Source organism: Protopterus annectens, chromosome 2.part1 (genome assembly GCF_019279795.1).
Source record: "Protopterus annectens isolate FY-2018-M chromosome 2.part1, PAN1.0, whole genome shotgun sequence".
Lineage (NCBI taxonomy): Eukaryota > Metazoa > Chordata > Ceratodontiformes > Protopteridae > Protopterus > Protopterus annectens.
Window position 1 is genome coordinate 820,980,155 of NC_056729.1, and position 24,268 is coordinate 821,004,422.

Genomic DNA, 24,268 nt, shown 5'->3' on the forward strand with positions numbered 1-24,268 from the left:
CTGTTTTAATAGTTTTGTCTATGTGAGCATCAAACTTGAGGTTGTTGTCGATGATCATTCCCAATAGTTTAGTACTAGGTTCTGGGGAAATTATGGTACTATTGTTAGATATTATGGTGAGAGGTAGAGAGGGGACCTTGCGAGTGGGGGAGAAGAGTAATAGTTTGGTTTTATTTGGGTTTAATAGTAGTTGGCGACTAGTCAGCCAGTTCTCTACTTTGCTGAAAGTGATTTGGGACAAGGATTGTAAATCTGTGGGGGAGGTGGCACAGCAGATTAGGGTTGATTCATCTGCATACTGAATACAAGCTGCATCAGGGATGACTTTGTACAGGTCATTAATGAATATGGAGAATAGGAGGGGACCTAATATAGATCCCTGTGGGACTCCAAGGGTGACTGGTAAAAGGGACGATAGGTTATTCTTCCATAGTACAGCTTGTTGTCTGTCACTTTGGTAAGAATGAACCCAGATAATTGTTAGGTTATCTATGGAGAGTGATTTTAATGTGTTTAAGAGTAGCTGGTGATTTACCATATCAAATGCCTTGGATAGGTCAAGGAAGAGGGCTGAGGAGAGCTTGTTATATAAGTCAGGATGGTATACAGCTTCAGTGAACATAATCATAAGTAGGCATGATACAATAATTCAATCAATAAAATAGGTAAAATAAGTACTTCTCCAGTGTCATGACATTATACACTGTAATGTTTCTATAGAGAGGATAATATATACATAACAGCATATTTACAACATATGCAATTGTAGAGCATGGCAGATGAAAGATAATAAGGGAGGAGTTACATAGGAGGACGTAGGGAAATGATAGACATTGAAAAGAAAGAAAAAATACAAAAATAAAGAAGTATAGCAGTTGAGACAGGGGGAAGTATGCAGCAATCTCCTACCCAGCTTTAGGAGATCTATGCTGTATTACTGGAGTTTGGGAACATGTTTACAAGTAAGCCATGGTGCACCCACCTGATAGAGTACCGTGCAAACACAGGGCCTAAGGGATAAATGAAACAGGCCCCTTAAAATATACCTGAATGAGTTAAGCAGACCCAGAGAGAGGAGGTACAGGAGTTGTTGGATCTCCAGGTAATCTAGGAGTTCAGTAGATTGTCTTATTATAAAATATAAGCTAACAAATAAGCATATTGCTTTATTTTTAATTCATCGCAATAGCATATATTTGTGATACCTGATCTGAAATAATTTTAAGTCCAAGAAATCAGCAAGTGGACAGGGGGTTGTGGTGGTTGATAGGGGGCAGCTAAGGGACCCCCACCAAAATGATCCAAATTGGGCCTTGCAGTTGCTTGACTTTAACAACAGGTTCTTGCATGGTAACAATAAATACAATCAATTTCTTTCTGAGTGACAGCGGTTCTTATTCAAAAATTGAGGCCACCATCCCTGGATACCTGTCACACCTAGGAGTAGCTATAGTAAGTAAGAGAGGTGTGGCAAAGAGACAGAAGTCAAATTCCCTTAAAAAGCACAAGGTTATTTATTTATTTATTTAATTAATTTATTAACATTTGATTACCAGGAAAGACTGGGTAGAAGCCCATTTTCAGAGGAGGCCCAGGGAGAAAAGCTCCAAATTATTTAAAACATTTTAAAAACAATAATTTTTCAATCTTCAAAAAAAATCATCTGCAGTTTAAATAATGGTAACAAATTAGACATAATATAAAAATATTGGCTAAGAATTGAATCGATACAAGGTATATGACAATCATTTAATGTTGTTGTGTCTTTTGGCTTATCCCGGTTAGGGGTCGCCACAGCGGAATTCCAGTCCGCTAATGTTTGGTAGTGGATTTTTACATGCCAAGTTACCAGCCCTGATGCACAACCTTCAACGAAGGCATGCCCATTCACGCATGCCTCCACACAGAAGATGCTCTAGCTGAGAATCGAACGCAACAACATCCTGCTGTGAGGCGACAATGCTACCGCAGCACCACTACCGCATCATTTAATATTTAGAGAAATTTTAGACAGCTTGCAGAGAAATTAAAGGTAAGTTAGTCTAGTACAAATAGGGGTCGCAATATGCAGTGAGGAAAATCAAGCTTATGGTATATTTAGAGAGAAAGTCAGGGAAAAGAATTAGAAAGCAGTAAGGAAGTAAGTGTAGAAGGGACAGTAAGGAGATATAAGGAATGAAAAGGTACTTGTTCACAATTTGGGATATAGTTTATACTGGTTTTGATCAAGAAGAGATCCAGAGTTTAGCTAGGAAGTCTTTCAGAGTGGTTTTGAAAGATGGGAGGGAGGGTATAGACCTGATGGATACAGGAGAGAATTTCCAGGCCTTAGCAACCTTGTACAAGTACAGACACCCTCACATCAATTTATAACTGAGAACAATCAGTTTGTAGCCAGAACAAAGCAATTAACAAAGAGATGCAAATAAAATAGGCTGTCTGACATTTCTTGAGACTAACTAACTAACTGGCATATGCAGTATAGTCTACTGGTCAAGCAAAAGTGGCCAGTGGCCAACTTAGTAAGAGGTCCTTAGAGTGCACAGACTATTTCACAGAGACTTTCAATAACAGAGCAGTCATGTATTTAACTGATTAAAATCAATATGCTGTCAAGGATGTTGTTGTGTCTTTCAGCTTTTCCCGGTTAGGGGTCACCACAGCGGAACTCCGGTCCGCTAATGATTGGCAGTAGATTTTTACGTGCCGAGTTGCCACCTCTGACGCACAACCTTCATTGAAGATACACCCATTCACGCATGTCTCCACACAGAAGACGCTCTAGCTGAGAATCGAGCAGGACAATGTCTTACTGTGAGGCGACAACGCTACTGCAGCACCACCACCTGTCAAGGATATTCATGATAAATATGCTTATGTTAAACACTGACAAAATTCTCATAAACATGTAGGTGTAGATGTAGGGCCTTGTGGCAGAGCTCCTGCAATATCAAGGTCAGATGTAGTGCATATGCCAGTTAGTTAGTTGAGATGGCTTACTGGTAAATTCCATTGGGTATGGTGTGCAGAGCCCTGGGTTCAAGACCTGAAAGGGCTGTTTGTTCCCCCCGGGGATCACATCAGTCACCCTGCTAGACAGGGGTCCAGGGAAGTAAATATTGTGGGAAGAAATATCCAGAGAATTGTTATGGCTAGGTTTGTATAGGCCCTAAGGCTGATAGCCTAGTACCAACCTATGACCGCAGGCTCTCAAATGAAAGAAAGGAATAAACAAACACTACTAAGCTGTAAAATTACATTGAGGCAATAAAGTTAGTACTTATTACAGAAAAAAGAGATTGTGGAAGGACTACAGTAAGTCAGAGCAAGAGAATATACGAGTAGAGTGATGATAAGAAAGTGTATAAATGAAAGCTCAAAGTAGTTGTAGCAGGAAGTATACTGATTGACAACCACAGTAATGCTGTGTAAATATACCTCTGTATTGAGCAAATTATCAAAATATGGCACTGCACTGATATGCACAATATAACACCATCACTTAGAAAACATTCATGGGATTAACCAGAACATCAAAACAGTGTAATATATATTATGTTATACACAGACTTAGTAAAAACAGAAATGTAATAACATATGACACATACCTGCTCTATAAAGGAAGATAGAGACTAAGTGTAAGAAGAGACAACACTGAGGGGATATTTCACAGTACATTCGACTACAGTGGCAATCACACTTTCAGGTGAATTTATAATTGAGAGCAATCAGTTTATAGCCAGAACAAAGTAATTAAAGAGATGCAAGTAAAACAGGTTGTCTGACAATTCCTGAGCCTACATAACTGTCATATGCAGTATAGTCTACTGATCAAACAAAAGGGGACAGTGGCCAACTTCATAAGAGGTCCTTAGAGTGCACAGATGTATTTCACAGAGGCTTTCAATCACAGAGCAGGCATGTATTTACTGATTAAAATTAATATGTAGCAAGGATATTCATGATAAATATGCTTACATTAAACACTGACAAAATTCTCTGTAAATGTCTTGGTGTAGGTATAGAACCTTGTGGCAGAGATCCTGCAATATTTAGGACAAATGTAGTGACTGCAGGCTCTGACATGAAAGAAACAAAAAACTCTGCTAAGCTGTAGTATTAGATTAAGGCAATAAGGTTAGTACTTATTATATCAAAAGGAGATGGAGGAAGGACCAGAGTAAGTCAGAACAAGAGAATACATGGGAAATATAAGAGAAGAAAACTGGGAAAACTACTCATGTACCAACTCTTTTGCTCATCGTTTTCTAGAATTCATAAATTCCAATGCCTTGGATCAACTTATTCACACCCCCACCAGGGGCAGCAATATCCTAGACCTGGTCATTACCAACATGGGAAACCGGTGTTCCACACCAGAGGTCAATTCCTCGCTGGTCAGATCCAACCACAAACTAATCAGCCTAGACATCCACATCCCACCCCCACCCCAAATTAGGGAAACCATCGTAAAAAACTTCTCCAAAGCCAACTTCACACTTCTTAAGACAGAAGTGGCAAACTTCATGACACCCATGCAGATGGACAATAGAGGTATGACTGCCGAATCCTACACAAATGCACTTTATAAGCACTTACACGAGTGCATGGATCATGCTATCCCTAATAGAACCAAGATGTTATCCTCCAAAAAATGGAAGCCAATCTGGTGGTCCTGTGCCATGAACAAACTCTACAACAGAAGAAAGAAACTGTTGCAAAAAAGAGTAAAATCCCATGACTGGAGGAACTCCCTGGTCAACCTCAGTAAGAAGCTGAGATCCCTCATAAAATCCTCCAAAGCTAGTTACGAAAACAAAATTGCCACTGACTCTAAAGACAACCACAAAGCATTCTATAGCTATGTCAAGAATCTAAATGGGAACACTCAGATCTGCTCTGAGTTACAGCACAATGGCACTAAATATACAGAATCAACTGATATTGCCTGATTGAACATCCTAGCAGATAGGTTCAGTGCTAACCTTACCTCCCTCTCACCCCCTAGATGGCCCATCTCTATACCGGAAGAATGCAAAGTTCCTATAATCATGGCTGCACAGGTAAAAAACACACTCTCCAAAGCCAAGAACACAGCATCCATGGGACCTAAAAATATCCCAGGCTGTGTTCTACATGAACTACAGAATGAACTGGCACCCTACCTAAGTACCATGTTCAATCATAGCCTCACCTCAGGCTTTGTACCCACTGAATGGTGCACCGCGATGGTTATCCCACTCCACAAAGGCGGAGCCACGACGGACCCCAGGAACTACTGCCCCATTAGCCTGATGAGCCTGGTCTGCAAGGCCATGGAACGTATCATCGTGGAACTCATAAACAAAGACATTGGTAATCTCCAAACTCTGGACCCTATCCAGTTTGGATTTGTAAAAGGCAGATCATGTCTCCTAAACCTGATTGACTTCTTTGAAGCAGTCACCAAAGCCATAGATGATGGTAAAATGGTTCACACAGCTTATCTAGATCTCGCCAAGGCTTTCAACACCATCCCCCACTCTGGAATTATAGATAAGCTCACTAAACTAGGTATAAATCCCTATGTCACAAGATGGGTTGCCAACTGGCTCATGGACAGAACCCACACTGTGAAAGTAGTGGATTCCAAATCCAACATCAGACCAGTGACAAGTGGAGTACCACAGGGTTCAGTCCTGGGTCCTCTCCTGTTTGGCATCTACTTCTCTGAAGTGCAGGCCAAAACAGAAGGTCTTTATTAACAAAGTTTGCAGATGACTGCAAACTAGGAGCCATAATTGAAACTCCTAACAATGTGGACAAACTAAAAAAGGGCCTCACTGAGACAGATACCTGGTGTCAAAGCAATGGCCTGAAGCTCAATGCCAAAAAGTGTATTGTCATCCCCTTTGGTAAAAACTCTGTACCCATGAACTACCACATAGCTGGTAGTCTACTTAATGCTGAAAATGTGATGAGACCTTGGGACACAGGTGGACAGTAGTCTCTCCTTTGATAATCACATTGCCACAGTGGTCAGGAAATCCTTCTATGTGGCTCATCTCATCACAAAAGGATTCTCATCCAGAAAAAGAGGTCATTGTTCCCCTCTACTCATCACTCATTAGACCCATTATAGAGTACAATGCCCCTTTTGGTATGTACCTCACAAGACATCTACAACAACTGGAAAGACCACAGAAATACCTCACAAAGAGGATTACTGGCCTCAAACAGATGCCCTATGCAGACCATCTCAAAAAACTACAGCTTTACTCCATCGCTATCGCCTACTCAGGGTGATCTCTGCCTAACATACAAAGCTATATCAAACCCAGAGCTGTTGGACATGCTCCACTTAAAGAAATCCCAATCCCTCTGAGCTACATGCTCTAGGGACCTAAACCTTGTCACCACAATAAACAGAACATGCTGGAGGGATAGATTCCTGTCCCAGAGACTTCCCATACTCTGGAACAGACTACCTATCTATGTCAAACAGAGCTCCTCATTAGCACTCTTCAAGAAAAATCTTGATGATTGGATGGGAAATGGGAAATTCACCCCGGGGATCACTTCTGTGGCTCTGCTCGATAGGGGCACAGGAAAATAATTTTCTTGGGTGGCAAAAGCCAGGGTACATTTTTTGGCTAGGCTTGTATGGGCCCTAGAGGCGATAGCCTAGTACCTACCTATGAACCTATGAACCTATAAGAGTGGTGGTAAAAACTTGTATAAATGAAAGCTCAAAGTAGTTTTAGCAGGAATTATACTGTTAGACAACCACAGTAATCCTGTGTAAATATACCTGTGTACTGAGCAAATTATCAAAATATGGCACTGCATTGATACGCACAATATAACACCATCACTTAGCAAACATTCATGGGATTTAACCAGTACATCAAAACAGTGTAATATATGTGTGTGTGTGTGTGTGTGTGTGTGTGTGTGTGTGTGTGTGTGTGTGTGTGTGTGTGTGTGTGTGTGTATTATATATATATATATATATATATATATATATATATATATATATATATATATATATACACACCAGAACAGCAGCAACTCACATTACATACATATGTGTCAAAGGGAAACACCCTCAGCATACATAACGCTTAACCGATCTGAATGAAAGTGTTACAAATATAAACACTGCCAAAGTCTTTTGACTGTTATATGCAATCTTAGTACAAATGGAAATTTAATTACATATGACACAGACCTGCTCTATGAAGGAAGATATTGACTAAGTGTAAAAAGAACACTAAGGGGATATTTAGCAATACATTCTACTATAATGACAATCCCAAACTCAGGCCAGTTTATAACTGACAGCAATCAGTTTATACCCAGAACAAAGCAATTAATAAAGACATGCAAGTAAAACAGGTTGTCTGACATTTCTCAAGAGACTTTCAATCACAGAACAGGCATGCATTTAACTGATTAAAGTTAATATGCAGCAAAGTTCTTTATGATAAATAAGCTTACATTAAACACTGACAAAATGCTCAGTAAACTTGTAGGTGTAGATGTAGGGCCTTGTGGCAGAGCTCCTGCAATATCGAGGTCAGATGTAGTGACCACAGGCTATTAAACACTGAGAAAATTCTCAGTAAACCTGTAGGTATAGAGCCTTGTTGCAGAGCTCATGCAATATCGGGGTCAGATGTAGTGACCACAGGCTATTAAATACTGACAAAAATTCTAAATGAACTGGTATGTATAGCACCTTGTGGTAGAGCTCTTGCAATAAGGAGGTCAGATGTAGTGACCACAGGCTATTAAACACTGAACAACATTTGTATTCCAAATAACTCATGGATTATCAAAGAACTAGTAATTAACTGCTCAGTAAAGTAACAGGAAAAAGACAGCATAAGGAAACCCTAAATATGATTTGATCTGTTCATTAATTACTTAATTTACTTATTTTTTGTTGACTTTTTCATTAATGTGATATAGAACTGACATTTATTAAACAAAAGTACTATAAAAGAGCTGTGGTAAAGAGACATCCAGAACCTTTTCAGACTTCGCGATAAGGGAAGTGATACATGAACCCAATGAATGTTTAGTACAAGTTGAAGAAGAGAAAACCCTTGGTGCTCTTACGTAGACTCCTTCATCATTTTAATGTTCTCAACATTTTCTATCTCTTGTATATATTATAATTCTTAGTTATTCTGTCTTATTTATTTCTCACATTCATGCATAATCATTACATTCAGTCCTACCACCTCTATAGTATAGATTCCCTAGTCCTTCAAACAGTTGTTTATCTGCAAGTAATAACTGATATTAGTCAAACATAAAGCCTGACTTTATCTTTGAGACATGTATGTGTGTATAGCTGAACATCCTTAACTGAAAACTTGTTCAGCTTCATTAAGGGCATCCCCTCCCTAAGTGCATATGCAGATGAAGTGCATATCATTCTATTTTTGAAAGTGCTTCAAAAGTGTGTTGTTTGCTTGAATATACAATCATCATCTTCTTTCGGCTGTTCCCGTTAGGGGTTGCCACAGCAGATCGCCTGTTTCCATTTCTTCCTGTCCTCTGCATCTTGCTCTGTCACACCAACCACCTGCATGTCCTCTCTCACCACCTCTCTTCCTGTTACCTGGTAGCTTCATCCTTAGCATCTTTTTCCCAATATACTCAGCATCCCTCCTCAGCACATGTCCAGACCAACGTAATCATGCCTCTTTGGCTTTGTCTCCAAACCTTCCAACCTGGGCTGACCCTCTAATATACTTATTCCTAATCTTGTCCACCCTCGTCACACCCAGTGCAAATCTTAACATCTTTAATTCTGCCACATCCAGCTCAAATTCCTGTCTTTTTGCCAATGCCACTGTCTCCAACCCATATAACATAGCTGGTCTCACTACCTTCTTGTAGACCTTCCCTTTCACTCTTACAGGTACTCATCTGTCACAAATCACTCCTGACACTCTTCTCCATCGACTCCATCCTGCCTGTACTCTCTTCTTCTCCTCTCTTCTACACTTACCGTTACTCTGAACTATTGACCTCAAGTATTTAAACTCATCCACCTTCGCCACCTCTACTCCTTGCATCCTCACCATTCCTCTGTCCTCCCTCTCATTCACACACATATATTCTGTCTTAGTCCTGCTGACCTTCATTCCTCTTCTCTCTAGAGCATATCTCCATCTCTCCAGGGTCTCCTCCACCTGTTCCCTACTCTCACTACAGATCACAATGTCATCTGCAAACATCATAGTCCAAGAGGACTCCTGTCTGATCTCGTCTATCAACCTGTCCGTCACCATTGCAAATAAGAAAGGGCTCAGAGCTGATCCTTGATGTAACCCCACCTCCACCTTAAATGCATCCGTCAGTCCCACCGCAGACCTCACCGCTGTCACACTACCCTCGTACATATCCTGTACCACTCTTACATACTTTTCTGACACTCCTGACTTCCTTATGCAATACCACAACTCCACTCTAGGCACCCTGTCATATGCTTTCTCTAAGTCTACAAAAACACAATGCAACTCCTTTTGACATTCTCTGTACTTCTCCATCAACACTCTCAGAGCAAAGATCGCATCTGTAGTGCTCTTTCCTGGCATGAAACCATACTGCTGATCACTAATCATCACATCCCTTCTTAACCTTGCTTCCACTACTCTTTCCCATAACTTCATGCTGTGACTGATCAATTTAATCCCTCTGTAGTTACTGCAATGCATTTGACAATACAGTTTATAATGTAATCGCTTGTTTTATGTATTTGCTTACATTGCATATTTTGGATTTGAAACATTTGAAACTTTACTCCTTGAACCTCCACTGTAAATGTGGTCCACACAGCTGAAGCATCACCGTCAACAAAACAAAGTAAATAAAATAAAATAAAATGAAATGAAATAAAATCACACTGTTAGTATCTCTTCAGAAGTCTGTACTGAAAAAGATAACACTTGTTGCAAATGAGATGTGATTTAATTAGGGGCAAGACTTAAGCATGAGACATTTATGACTGACATCCTTATGCATGATCACAAATATGATATGCTTATTATTTGCTGAAGGACTGACATTGCGGCACCTCAGAGAATTTACTGTTTTTTCTGGGATATGGTACTTTTGGCGTCAGTATATTTAAGTTGCAATGCACTGGGGGATGCATGAGGACATGATTTCCCAGGGAAGCAGCAGGTTTCAATAGTGGCTGTCACTATTATGTAGTGAAAGCACGTATGAGCATCAATCACTGTTGTATCACCCTTTAGTCAGGGCACTGAATTAGTTTATATATTATCCTTTCATTTTATATTGAAGCACAGACTAAGAAGAAAGACCTGTAACAATGGTCTGCAGTGAAACTTGGTTTTAATGATGTTCTCTTTCAGGTGTTTCTGATACTCGCCTAGCTGCCTTAGGTTCTTTTTTTTCCTGGTCATCTCACCTATTCAAAGGGCAAAGGCTATGGTGTTAAACAGAGAGAGTCTCACCGGGGATGGAACTGTCATTCTATGTCTAGTGGGATCAGTTTGCCCCTGACCTATGTGGGTAAACAGTGACTTTAACTTTAACATTCCTCCTATCCTTTCAGACTCACTGTGTCATATGAAGAGCATGCCTGTCCACTGACTATAATGGCTGCATTTCCACAAACACTCTAGAACCTGTCTTTGATGCATAATAGAGTGCAGATATAAAAGATGATCTGTCTACAATATAGGGCTTTTCAGCTTTGTGTCACATTATTTCTGTTTTATCATAAGGCTCTTATATTTTATAGCTATTGTTTAAGCCATACATTAATCTCCTGACTGATACATATATGTGACATTGATTACATGTGTACTCATTTAAAAGAATCAAGATTCTATTATTTTGCAGAGTTGTTTTTCTGAACCATATGTCAAATGTATATAAATGGTGCCTTCCTTCTTTTTGAACTTTGAACAATTATAGCAGAAGAGTAAATATCTTTTTAAATGTTGTTATTATTGCAAAGCAGCTACAGTGTTTACTAAGAATGAGACAATGTATCAGACAAAGTACTGCTAAGTGTCATGGATATGGTTTGCTGCAGGCTGTCAAGGAAATTATAGACCTGAAATTAGGAATTCATATGTCTGTCCCTGTGTCTACTTACAAGTGAAACTTAAACCTCCTGCAGTAAGAATAGTTCACATCAAATGTCATCATAATTGTATTAAATGAGTTTTGGAAATATAATCAGAAAGCTAATTCCAGCTGTAACTGTTATAATGTCCTTTCCAGAGACTATCCAAATGTGCAGGGTAATCTAGGCACATGGACTGTCTAGCTATGAAATGTACCTTGTACTATCCTGTATATCCAGGGAGTGATTAACTAGAACATTTCAGTACATGTGATTGAGCTTTGATAATTGGCCTAGTTTGATAGCCCAAACTCATTACGAGTCTGACATAGTGTAAGAAAATGCATTCGAAATAATACAGTATCATACAGTAGTCAGTTTTATACAGTTCTGAATAAAATAGTAAAAGATTCCAGAATTTCAACAAAAAAAGCTTTTTCTTTTACTTTCTGATGAACTCCTGCCTTCTTTTTCTTTCAGTTTCCATGTCGTATATTGGAGAGAAAGGTAAGCCTTATTTTATATCTCATGAATTTGATGTGGCAGTGCAGTGAGGTTGACATACATTCAGAACATTGTTTAGAAAGCCTTCGTGTGTAATAAAATAGAAATGGCAATACCCTTGTCATTAATATTGCCTGCAGTGGTAAATCAGGCATGAAGGATATTCTGCTGTACATACTGTTTTCACATGCATAGCGCATTTTTTTAAATTTATGGAAAATGTTTTTACAGTCTTTAATCCAAACCAGGATGATATATCATAATGAACTGAAGCACCACCACCTGATGCAATATTTTATTGACAAAGCTAGTAGCTGTACTGTTATCTGTTTCCATATGGAAACCCTAGAAATGGAATATTCTTAAAGCGACATTAATATACTTAATGAATGCAAAGCTTTACAAGAAGAACTGCAGTAAAAAATGTTAGTCCCTTGTAAAATCCATTTAATAGCATGTGTTAAAATCAGCAGCAGTAAGGAAACAAATTAAGTGTGGAATAGAAATTGTTTAAAAAGCTTTCTATATTAAATGTGATTTTGATAACTTTCCTTATCTGCTGTATGTATGATTCACCTAGTTAGCATTTTGCATCTGCACATGCAAGAGATGCAGTCTATTTGCAGTAACAAAATTGTCAGTATGTGCTATAACATATGAAGGCTGGTCACTTAGTATCTTGTAAATCTTCTCCAACAAGAATTATCATCCTCTAATAACAGTGACTGTACTCCGCAAACTGTATCTAAATTTGATAACAGTCCATCATCTTCATCATCATCATCATGATCAAACAGATCTCTCCCATTTTTCTACATGGGGTTGGGGCGTCATGTAAAACATTGACACCTCTGTTGATTCAGTGCCACTCTCCTAATTTCAAAGGCTTACCTGACTGTCACGGGTCTTTTCTCTTGCAATCCCTTCATCTATTCGCTGAATGTTCTGATTTCCTCCTGCCTTCTTATTTACTGTCTCCAATTATCTTCACAGAATTGTCTTCTGCTTTTCTACATATGACTGAACCACCATAGTCTGTTTTTGTTGACCTTCTCTGAAAATGGGGCTATTTTGACTTCTGCTGTGATGTTAAAATGTCATCTGTCTCAGAGTGCACACCTTTCAACCCATCTCAGGACTTCACTCCATTACTTCAAGCTTCCATAATTGTTTTGCTTTCACTGACCAGGTTTCTATGCCATCCAGAAGCACTAATTGCACCACTGCTTTGTACACCTTGTTTTTCAGCTTCTTTGGCATTCTTCTCTACCACACTAAACCTGACAATCTGTGCCAGCTGGCTGTGGCACCTCTGATTCTAGCTTTGACCTCCGCAGTCTGGCTTCCCTTCTCCTCAGCCACCCCTTTCACATACTTGAAACTGTTAATGTGTTCCACTGTTTTCCCTTCTATCTCACCTTTAAGCTTCTTCTGATTTTCACATTTGCTGCCATGACAGCTGAACTGTATGTATTCAGTTTCATCCCATGTGCCTTCAGTTTTGTATTCCGGTCTCCTATCATTTAGTGAAGTTTCTGTTCACTGCCTGCTTGTAATGCCAGATATATTTATTTATTTTTATATTATATTTGTTAACCAGGAAAGTCTGACTTGGAACTAAGCCAATTTTCAGTGGAGGCCTAGAGAGAAATGCTCCAGATGCATGTTTTTGTAACCTGGGAAGAAACCGGAGCACCGAGAGGAAACCCACATAAATGCAGGGAGGGCATGCAGACTCCACATAGCAGGCACACCATCTGAGAATCAAACTGGAGAACCTCTTGCTGTGAGGCGGCAACACTACCACTGCACCATCCAGATAGTCTGCATACAGCAGTTTTGTTGATCTGTCCGCCTGACTTGTTTGCTAATGTGGTCCATCACTGGTATGAACAGCAGTGAGTTTAGAGCTGTACCCTGGTGCACACCGACGCCCATTAGGATCCCCTCCATGACTCCGAATGCTGTTTGTACTGGTATCATTATGTCCTTGTACATAGCCTACACTAATTCTACCAATGTTTCTGACATGCTGCACCCCCATTCCATAGACTTCATCTAAACGTTCCTCAGTCCCGCTCACTTCGGCTCATAATCTTCAGACCACTTCTCCTTACTGCCAGATTTGCAATTTACTAGCATTCATTGTGTTTAATTGCCTTAAATAACACAATTATTTTTATAATCTTGAAATGAGTTATGTAATGCATCTGTTACTGTTTGCTATATTATTATTGGTATTTGTTTTTAGTATTAGGTTCCCCAATCTAGTGTTAGTACTCTGAGAGGTGCATTCTAGGCATAGATTTTCAAAAACAATGCTTTAGACCTTCCCTTAAATCAAAAGTAAAGATCATGTCTAAGTAAGTTATAGAAAGCAGAATATAATGACTGTTCCTGAAGCCTTTCTGAATATTTTAAGTTTTCCAAATGTATATATTTTCTAGTACAAAACTGCTGCATGTTTTCAAGTTGTTTCAGTTGACTTGTTCAAAGGCTAGAAAAGACAGCATAGTATTCATTGCTGGGATAGATCAATCAAGCATGAGTTGGTGCAGTGATCTTCCCAGAAAGGCAAGGCATGATCTTTAGAATTATATGGGCTAGAAAATATGCTTTCTGACTTTGGTAGATATGCACTGGTCAAAGATTAAATTGTCTTTCACTGTCCATTGATCTAAGATGGTGGTGTCATTTATATGAATTTCCCATTTATTTTAAGTTACACAATGCTGCATTTATTGGTAATAAATATGAGGTCATTATTACTACTACAGCTACAATTACTATACCAACTATGTACATTTTAGGCCATCTTGGGAAATGTAGCTTCTTTTATTGAAGAAATGATGCTACCAGTTTGCATTCATCAAAATATTTGGTTACTTGGAGCCTATATGTCCTACTTTTACTGCTGTACAAGTGGTCCTAGAACTTTGCCCTGTGGAACGTCACTGTTAACACCCACCAGGATATCAATAACCACAGCCCTCAACTTGTTTGTGTCTCGCTGCATGACCAGTGTTTTACCCATGGAATTATGTACAGACTGACATTTCGTGCTTTTAGTCTGTTAATTATTCCCTTATTTGGAATATTCTCAATGCCTTAACAAAGTCAGTATAAGAACATGGACATTAAGAAACTCATGCTGCTTCGTAACTTACAGAATCGGGTCCTGTGTCAGTCTGGATGGGATCCATTATGAATCTGTTCCTGTTTTCTTACAGAATATTTTCCAGGCTGATATTGTTGTTTCTATTGTACCCTGCCTTCTTGTATGAATATACGACAGTTTGCTACAAAAGGTCATGGGGGTATCCACATGATATCATTGTAGGAGGGGTTAGTTAATTTTTAATAATTATATATATATGAAACCACAAGATATAATCCCTAGTCCCATGGAACATGAGTCTATAATTTTACTTGTTGCAACAGCTATCATATCTGTAGTTACATAAGGGATATCTCCAATTTTCTCTGGAGCACTTTGGCATGCCTTTACTAATTGTGAAGTCTGCAAGAATTTATTTTTGCAAATACATACCTCTCCAAGCCAAATCACTTTGAACCAAGTCCATTTGGTACTTTCCAAAAGTAAAAAATTACTGGTTCCATGAAACCTGACAATATCCTTGGATATCTGCTGAGAAACACCAAATCTCATCTAGCAAAACCCTCCATCAGTTCTTCAATCTGAGTCTCCCCATGGGTCACATCCCCAACATGTGGACAATGGCTGTTGCAGTCCCCTTGCATAAAGGTGGTCCTTCTACCAACCCTGGGAATTACACACCTTTTAGTCTTCTAGTATTGTCTACTATTATATTGATTCTATTATAGTTGAACTAATAAAGGCAATAAAGGTGACCTTAAATTCATTGATACACTCCAGTATGGCTTTGTAAAAGGAAGTTCATACCTGATAAATCTGGTTGAGTTCTATGAAAAGTTACTGAGGTCATGGAAAAGGAGTATACAGTTCATGCTACCTACCATGACCTTGCTAAGGCCTTCATCATTATACACTATGCTGGGATTATTGACAAACTCTTCCAGTTCTGCAATTACCCATACATAGTCTACTGGGTAGGTCATCACATATCTGAAAGAGCCCATACCATTAACGCTGGGGTTGTTTGGTCTAGACAGGAAAAATATCACCAATGACACCCCATGAGGTCTGGCTTGGGTTCTGTCTTCTTTGATATATACTACTTTTGCAAGAAATCTATTATCAATGGACTACAGTTAGTCAAGTTTGATGAAGACTGGTAACTCAGGTGTTTACCAAGTTCAGTTTGCATGCCCAAATTCTCCAGCAAGAAATAGACCAAACAAATGTTTGGTATGTTAATCATGGACTTATCCCCAATGCCAAAAATGTAGCATAGCTTTACTAATAAATCTAGCAATACTGCTTCTTACCATATAAATAATATTCCACTTAAGTCTGACACAGTCATCAGGGACTTGGCAACTGCTGTTAATAACAGACTCTACTTTCACCACCATGCCTGTGTTATGGTTAAATAATCATTCTCACTTGGACAATTTATCCTTCATGCTATCTCCTCAAGGTCCAAAGAAGTTAGAGTGGCACTTTATTACTCCTGTGTTACTTTTCAGGTTCATTGTTGAATGTAATACCTACTTTGGCATGTACCTTGATAAGCCTTTAAACCATTTTTAGAGACCTCAGCATTTCCTCAGTAAAAAAAAATTCAAGTCTCAGTAAGTTTATCTACTCTTATAGAAGTTTCTGTTCACCTACTCAGTGTTGTATAGACTCCTGAGAAATTATCTTTGCTTAACCTTCCATGATATGAATGAGCTCCAAACTCTTTCAATTCTTTCAGCTAAACAGAGCCACTGATAAAACCTAAATGTATGCTATCACATCAGCAAGATGTTGTGATAGATGCCTAACCCAATGTAATTCCCATTTCTGGAATAATCTGCCATTAGATACCAAGCAGAGTATTTCCCTAGCAACCTTTAATACCAGTTTAGATGAGTGGATGAGTGATCACAACTTTCCATCTGGGGTATATGGGAAACATCTGCTTAACAGATGACTAGTCTTCCACAGTACTCGGTGTTGAGGCTGAGCTTTTAATGGTCTCCTTGGCTGTAAGCTTAGTAAGAGCCTATGCATCTTTTAAGTACCAGTGTCCTGCATCAGGATGAACATTTCATGGTTTATTGATAATGTGGCATCCTCACACGTTTTCCTTTTTACTTTCCTGGAGTTATTAGACAATATCTTACATATGATTCAAAATGAGTTCATAGATAGAACTGGAATATCAGATAAGAAAACAAAGTAGCTTCTGTATTTTTCACCTAGAATTCTATTTATAACTAGGATGATTTTTTGAATGTAAGGTAGTAGCACCTTTTTCAGTTTTATACCTTATTACTTTTATGACTATACCAAGGGGGATTTTTTTAATTGACTCCTATAGCTGCATCTTAACAATGTGAGTTCATAACTGTAGCAGTAAATAATAGAAATAACTCACTCACAGTATCCTAAGTAGAGATACATGGGTCACTGAGGATAATATCCTAGTCTGTGTTCAAAACTATGTTGTTTATTGCAGCATAGTTTCCACAGTTAAAGTCTAGGAATGATGACATATTTTTGTCTGAGTTTGCTTTAACACTTGTGTTAGTGTAGTTGGTCCAGAGCATTAAGTCTCTGTTCTGTTAATGAACTGCTTCCTGTAGTCAGTGATGCAGAGTTTGATTCCTTCCACTTCCATCTACCTACTGTATGACGCTAAGCAAACCAGCTATGCAGACAATGCTCCTGGGTTGCCCCTGAAAATGATACTTGTGTTCAGTGGGCTTACTCATTTAACAAATGTATAAAACAATATGATTATATAAAGATATTTGTTAATTAAAATGGTATAACCATTGGTGTGGTGCAGAAAAATCATAGATTTGTCAGTATGACATCTAAGATGTTGCCATCTTTAAATGAATTTCATACTATTTCTTCCAAATGGTTTTGATCAACATATGCAACTAATATTTTGATGTTTTTATTTAATATATGAAATTAATATTTTGACATATTTATTTGATGTTTTAGCAGTACTTAGTGACTGGGTGTGGGTAATGCATGATTTACTCACACTAGGCATGGCTTGATCATGTAGTCAAATAATCCAACTAAGCCAGCAGTGGGTAAATTTTTCATTACTCACATAGAAGAGTGGATTACTGGTAGTATACAGTGACATTATTTAAGAAAAATTGTTTACTATTTTAAAATAATGTTATTAAATGACAGGACTTTAGTCTCCTTCTGTATTTTGTCCTTGCTACTAGATATCTGGTGCATGTGAGCATGGTTGCACAGTACATCAGTATAATGCAGATGTCACCAAGAAATCAATAAATAAAATAAAAGCACAAGCTGCTGGTTTCTTGCATCTTGACAGTCCTCAACACTTCCTCACTAAAAAGCTGTCAAGTTTCAGAACCTTTAGTTACGCTGATAAAAAGAAAGTCGTGTTCATCTACTCAGTGTTGTAAAGACTCCGGAAAAGATGATCTCTGCTTAAATTTCCATATTATGAATGACCTAGCATTGTTCAGTCAGTAGTATTTAACTGGAAAGTAATAGTGCCAAAACAGCAAGAAGGGAGCAATATGAAAGTACAAAATGAAGGGTTTTAAGAAATGAGCTACGTCCAGTGTCGTTTTGGAGAGAACACAACTGTGTTACTAGACTTGTTCTAGTTGGAATGTTTGATTTACAATGGCCACTCTGATTGCTCTGTGCAATCAGCATACATGTTTTTGGATAGTAATTAGGTCTTATAATGTAATGAATAGTTTATCCACTCATGTTTGGGTACCTAAAATCCCTGATAACATTTGTATTTCCATTTACTTTTACATCTACCATTTTCGCCAATAAATCATCATGCTCTGTAGGGAACATAAATGCTGTATGGTAGCTTTAGATAATATTATATTCAATACAAATTATACTAATTATATGAGCAATTTCCTTGATGCATCCATTTACAAATGTTAAAACATCTTGACCTATCCTATGGGATCTTCCGCAATGAAAGGGAATATAGCCTGGAATTTGTGATTTGGATTTTGGATCTTTAAACCAGTTTTTTTTGATGGTACAGATATCAATATCATCCAAGCTGAAGAAAGCTTCTAAGTCACATATTTTACTATTGAGACTTCTGGCATTAATTAAATAGGTCTAAAGATAATGTCTGTTCTTATTTCCACCTTATATTCCAATGAGAAATGCATTAAGCTCATTGGGTATAAAGAACTTTGGGCTGATTGTACAGCATACTCTTCACTGACAATATTTTATCAAGATGGTGCTGCATGTCTCGTTACTTCTGTGTTTCCACATATGACTAGTATATGCTGTCACTTGCCTGTTATTCTACAACTTCAGATACAGGCTGCCTCACTCTCTCAGTAGTTTCAGTGGATTTCATCTGTTTTCTAGATGTTTCATCCCTCTGTTGTCATCATACTGGGGAGTTCTAGCTTCAGCCTAAGGCCATCTGAACGAAGCTTTAGCTGACCCATCTTTTTTCTGACTTTGCAGATGCCACTAGATTCTCATCAGATTCAAGCACAAGTGCTTCTTACATGCCCAAAATTGCTACAGACCCCCCCCTTTTCCTTAATCAAAACTTCATCAGGTTTTCTTGCACTACAATTTTAGTCAGTTGAACAGATGTCATTCTGAAATCCAAAGAGCTAATTTTCATGACAAGGCCACCTGAATGAAACAGTCAAAAACTAGTAAAGCTAAATGATGTAAACCTGCAACTTTGATTACTTTCTTTGACAGGAAGGGTACACACCTTATCCAGCAAGCATTGCTTCCATAGTTTATAAGATCCACATCATGAGCCCCACCCATTAGGTACTACAAAAATACTTTCCATCTTCAGAGAATTCAATGTCATAACACTAACCCTTGAAAAATCATAGTAAAGGGTCAGAAAAAAGAACACTTTCATAGTGTTCAGGAGAGGTCTTCAAATACAAAACCCACAAGAGTTAGCAAAAATGAATTTTTGTTTAGACTTAACTCAGTTATTTAATAATATTTTACCCTTACATGGAACAAACTTTATAAAGAAAATTAGTAAATCTAAGAGGTATAAGGCTAATCTGAGTGTGAAAAGTCACACCACTATGCAAAGGACTAACTATGGTTTGAATCCCACCACTTCAACAACTATGTGATGGCCAGTGGTTGGAATCCCACCAGTAGAAGTGTAATGAACAACAGTCTTGAATCCTATCATAGCCACAAATTAAGTCGCACACTGCACCTACATACTCTCCTGTTGTCATCTGAAGGACTGAATGCCTCTTAAGTCTGTTGCTCTGACGATCTGGGTAGAAGTACTCCACCTGTGCTCCTCATTCTGTCTGAGACAATAGCAGCAACTCACCACTGCCCAGGATTAATATGTCATCAGATGTAAGGGGTTCTCCTACTTACTTGCCAAGTTAGCAGTTTATCAGAGGCAAGACATTGTAAGAATGGCATGCGGGCACTGCTGGACTAATAATCAGGCACTTACTGATAAACAACTTTGGCTAAACAGTTTTTTTTTTTTTTTATGGAAGCACATACACACACACACACACACACACACACACGCACGCACACTCACACACACACACACACACACACACACACACACACACACACACACACACACACACACACACACACATGGGTCTACTTCATAACATTGAAATTTCATAACGTTGAATTTCATAACACTGAGACCAGAACATCGAAAATTCAAAACACTAAAAACTCAGAACATTGGAAGTGTGCTCCATAACACTGAAAACTACATTGCACAAGTAAATAATATCACCTCCATCTACAATACCACCTAACAAACCCACTTTCTACTACATTTCTGCAGGGGGGCAAGCCCCCCCCCACCCCCTGTAAATTAAATATACTAACTCCAAGATCGCACTACAGTGGAAAAAAGTTAATTTCCTAACCTTAGTGTATGGTGATTGTGATACAGTGAGGTTAGGAAATTAACATTTTTATACTGTAGTGTGATCTTGGAGTTGATATGTTTAATTTATGAGGAGTGTGGGGGCAGTGCCTCCCACATGGGGGGGAGGTACAGGGAGGCCTGACCCCCCTGCAGAAATTTAGTAGAAAATGTGTTTGTTAGTTAGGTGTTATAGGTGGAGAGGATGTTATTTACATATACATTGTAGTTGTCAATGTTATGAAGCACACTTTCAGTGTGCTGAGTTTTCAATGATTTGGGTTTTCAATGTTTTGGAATTTAGATGTTTTGGTCTCAATGCTATGAAATTTCAATGTTATGAAGTGGACCCATACACACACACATCTATATATATATATATATATATATATATATATATGTGTGTGTGTGTGTGTGTGTGTGTCTGTGTGTGTATACATTTATGTAGCTGGATTGATAGATCTAGGTAATACATGTAAATATAAATAGATACAGGCATATATGTGCAAGAGAGAGGTACAACTGGTTCTGGGTATTTGCCCCTTCCTTGCTATAGTGCAGTCTTGGAACTGGTATATATAATTAGCAGGAGGTGTAATTTTTCATATGTTTTGTGTGCTCAATTGTTTTAGACTGATTTTTTTAATGCTCTTTTGAGCATTTCATATTGGATGAAACACTATCTATATGAGGTGCCAGCTTCTCAGTGAAAAGGCATTTACTTACAGACAGTTGTAGGTAAATAGTTTTTAAACTTCAGAACCCCCACACACACACACACACACACACACACACACACATATTGTGATATAGTAAGGTGTAGTAAGGCAAATAATAGGGTTAACCTGCCTATAGGAAGTTATTAAGGTGCAGTTAGGTGGTGTCTGTAGTTAAGCCTAGAATGGTACCTGTAGTTAAAAACGTAAAGCGTCTGACACATGGCAGGCTGTAGCTGTTCTGCAGTGGATATACTGCAGACCATACTGCTGAGTAATATACGGAAAGGTCGCTGTTAGAGATAACCTGAGTTGAGTTGTGACAGATCCTACATTCAAGAGCTCTGAGTGGAGGGAAAGTAGAATGAAGTTTGTTAAATATCCCTGACGCCTAAAAGGGAAGTGAGTACAGGTAATGAACTGCTTTAACAATCGTCTGTGAAGAATTTCTGTAAGGATGAAATCAATTTGTTAAAGCAACAGCTGGACATTATTTTGTTGTTTACCATTTGCTACAAGGAAGTGTAATTAAAATCATTGCACCTTCTGAAAAAGCTATTTCTCAGACCTGTTTGTTGCTAAAATATTGCAAAAAGTATTAAAATGTACTTACATATGTTACAGAAGTGAGGTTAACATGTGCATACTAGTTGAGAGAATGACCCCAATATATCACAATGGAACAGAATTTTGACAAATATCAATTTCTACAGTTGATGAATACACTGAAAATGTATAAAAAAGGTGATTCTAAGTTATTGCGTATATTTAACTAGGAATGAAGTGCAACATCTTCAGAAAAAGAGAAATGTTATTACATGTTTAGCAGATGATACAGTCAGCACTAATGACCAAATGTGCTTTTAGAAACACCATGCCAATGGATTCAAAAGAAAGCAGTGTTTGTGTTATGTACCATGGAAAACAAAACAGGTGAAAATATGACTACATTGTATAACTGGGAATTTGTAAAAGTGTGCTTACAAAAGTGTGCTGTAACATGTGCTAAAGTACCGCATGTGAAACAGTTGTTATCTTACAGACACTGTTAAATTTTGACAAGTGATTTATCACTGGAGATGTTCTCCATATTGATGACTAAGGCAATAGTAACCTAAGCTATAGGTTCATAGGTTCATAGGTTTGTACTAGGCTATCTGCCCTAGGGCATTTATAAGCCTAGCCAGAGTGTGTGTGGCTTTCACCACCCCTTAGGATGAGAATACTATGCCCTTTTAGGGTTTAGTTTACTGTGCCTCTGTCTAGTAGTGACACAGAGATGACCCCCGGGGTAAACCTACGATCTCCCATCCACTCGTCAAGATTTCTCTTGAATAGAATCAGTGAGGGGCTCTGCCTAACATGGACTGGGATTCTATTCCAGAGTGTAGGGAGCCTCTGGGTTATGAATCTATCCCTCCAGCACATCCTATTTATTTCTGTGTTGAGGTTTAAGTCTCTTGCACTCGTGGCTCTGATGGATTTGGATTTTCTGAGGTGGAGCATGTCCATTAATTCCGGATTGGACATGGCCTTGTACGTCAGGCACAGATCACCTCTGAGTAGGCGGTATGCGACTGAATAGAGCTGGAGTTTTTTCAGTCGGGCAGCATATGACATATGTTTAAGACCCTTTATCCTCTTGGTGAGGAACTTATGGGGTCTTTCCAACTGCTGCAGGTGTCGGGTGAGATACATCCCAAATGGGGCATTGTACTCAATCATTGGCCTGATAAGAGAGGAGTACAGGGGCACAATGACCTCTCTTGATCTAGATGTGAAACCCTTCATGATAAGGTGGGCAATATAGAAGGTCATCCTAACCACTTTGGCAATGTGAGTGTCAAATGATAGGTTACTGTCAACCTGGGTCCCTAGGTCCCTGATTACCTCTTCCGTACTTAATGGATTACCACCTATGTGGTAATTTGTGGGTACCTTGTTTTTCCCAAAGGGTATGACTATACATTTTTTGGCGTTCAGCTTAAGGCCATGGCTCTGGCACCAATTATCCATTTCTATGAGGCCTCTCTGAAGGATGTTTGTGTCCGCTGGAGTATCAATTATGGCGCCCAGTTTGCAGTCATCTGCGAACTTTGTCAGCCACAATCCTCCTATGTTTACCTGTACCTCGGAAAAATAAATGCCGAACAAGAGGGGTCCCAGGACTGAGCCCTGTGGGACACCGCTTGTGACTGGCTTAGAGTCTGACATAGCTCCAGCAACTCTGACCCTGTGGGTTATGTCCTTGAGCCAGTTTGCAACCCATCTTGTGACATATGGGTTTACATTTAAGCTGGTGAGTTTGTCTATGATGCCCGAGTGGGGTATTGTGTCAAAAGCTTTTGCAAGGTCAAGGTAGGCTGTGTGAACTGCCTTGCCCTCATCAATGGCCTTAGTGACTGTTTCAAAAAGTCGACCAAGTTCAAAAGGCAGGATCTGCCCTTGACAAAGCCAAATTGGGTAGGATCCAATGTCTGTAGGTCCCCAATGTCTTTGTTTATGAGTTCCATAATGATCCTCTCCATAGCTTTGCAGACCAGGCTCGTCAAGCTTATGGGGCGGTAATTTCCAGGGTCCGTAGAAGCACCGCCTTTGTGAAGTGGGACCACTGTTGCCATATGCCACTCTTTGGGTACGTATCCTGTAGTAAGGCTAAGATTAAGCAGCAGCCTTATGTGTGGGCTTAGTTCCTCTTGGAGTTCATGTAGCACACAGCCCGGGACACCATCCGGTCCCATTGATGCTGTGTTTTTAGCTTTAGAGAGGCAGCTCTCACCTGGGCATCTGAGATGTTAGGGAGGCTACACTCTGCTGGGATAGTTATTTCTCCTTTTGGGGGGGGGGGTGAAATTTGCACTGAACCTGTCTGCCAGAATGTTGGCAATGTCAGTGGGTTCAGTGTA

At 39.0% G+C, this 24,268-nt stretch overlaps 1 protein-coding gene across 1 annotated transcript in view; it reads left to right on the forward strand.

The window, feature by feature from the left end:
- The window catches only part of ZDHHC2 (zinc finger DHHC-type palmitoyltransferase 2), a 1,463,314-nt gene that overhangs the window by 482,310 nt on the left and 956,736 nt on the right, over window positions 1-24,268 (forward strand). Inside the window, 1 exon segment of the mRNA XM_044062506.1 lies at window positions 11,579-11,605. Coding sequence (XP_043918441.1) covers window positions 11,579-11,605 — 27 coding nt within the window.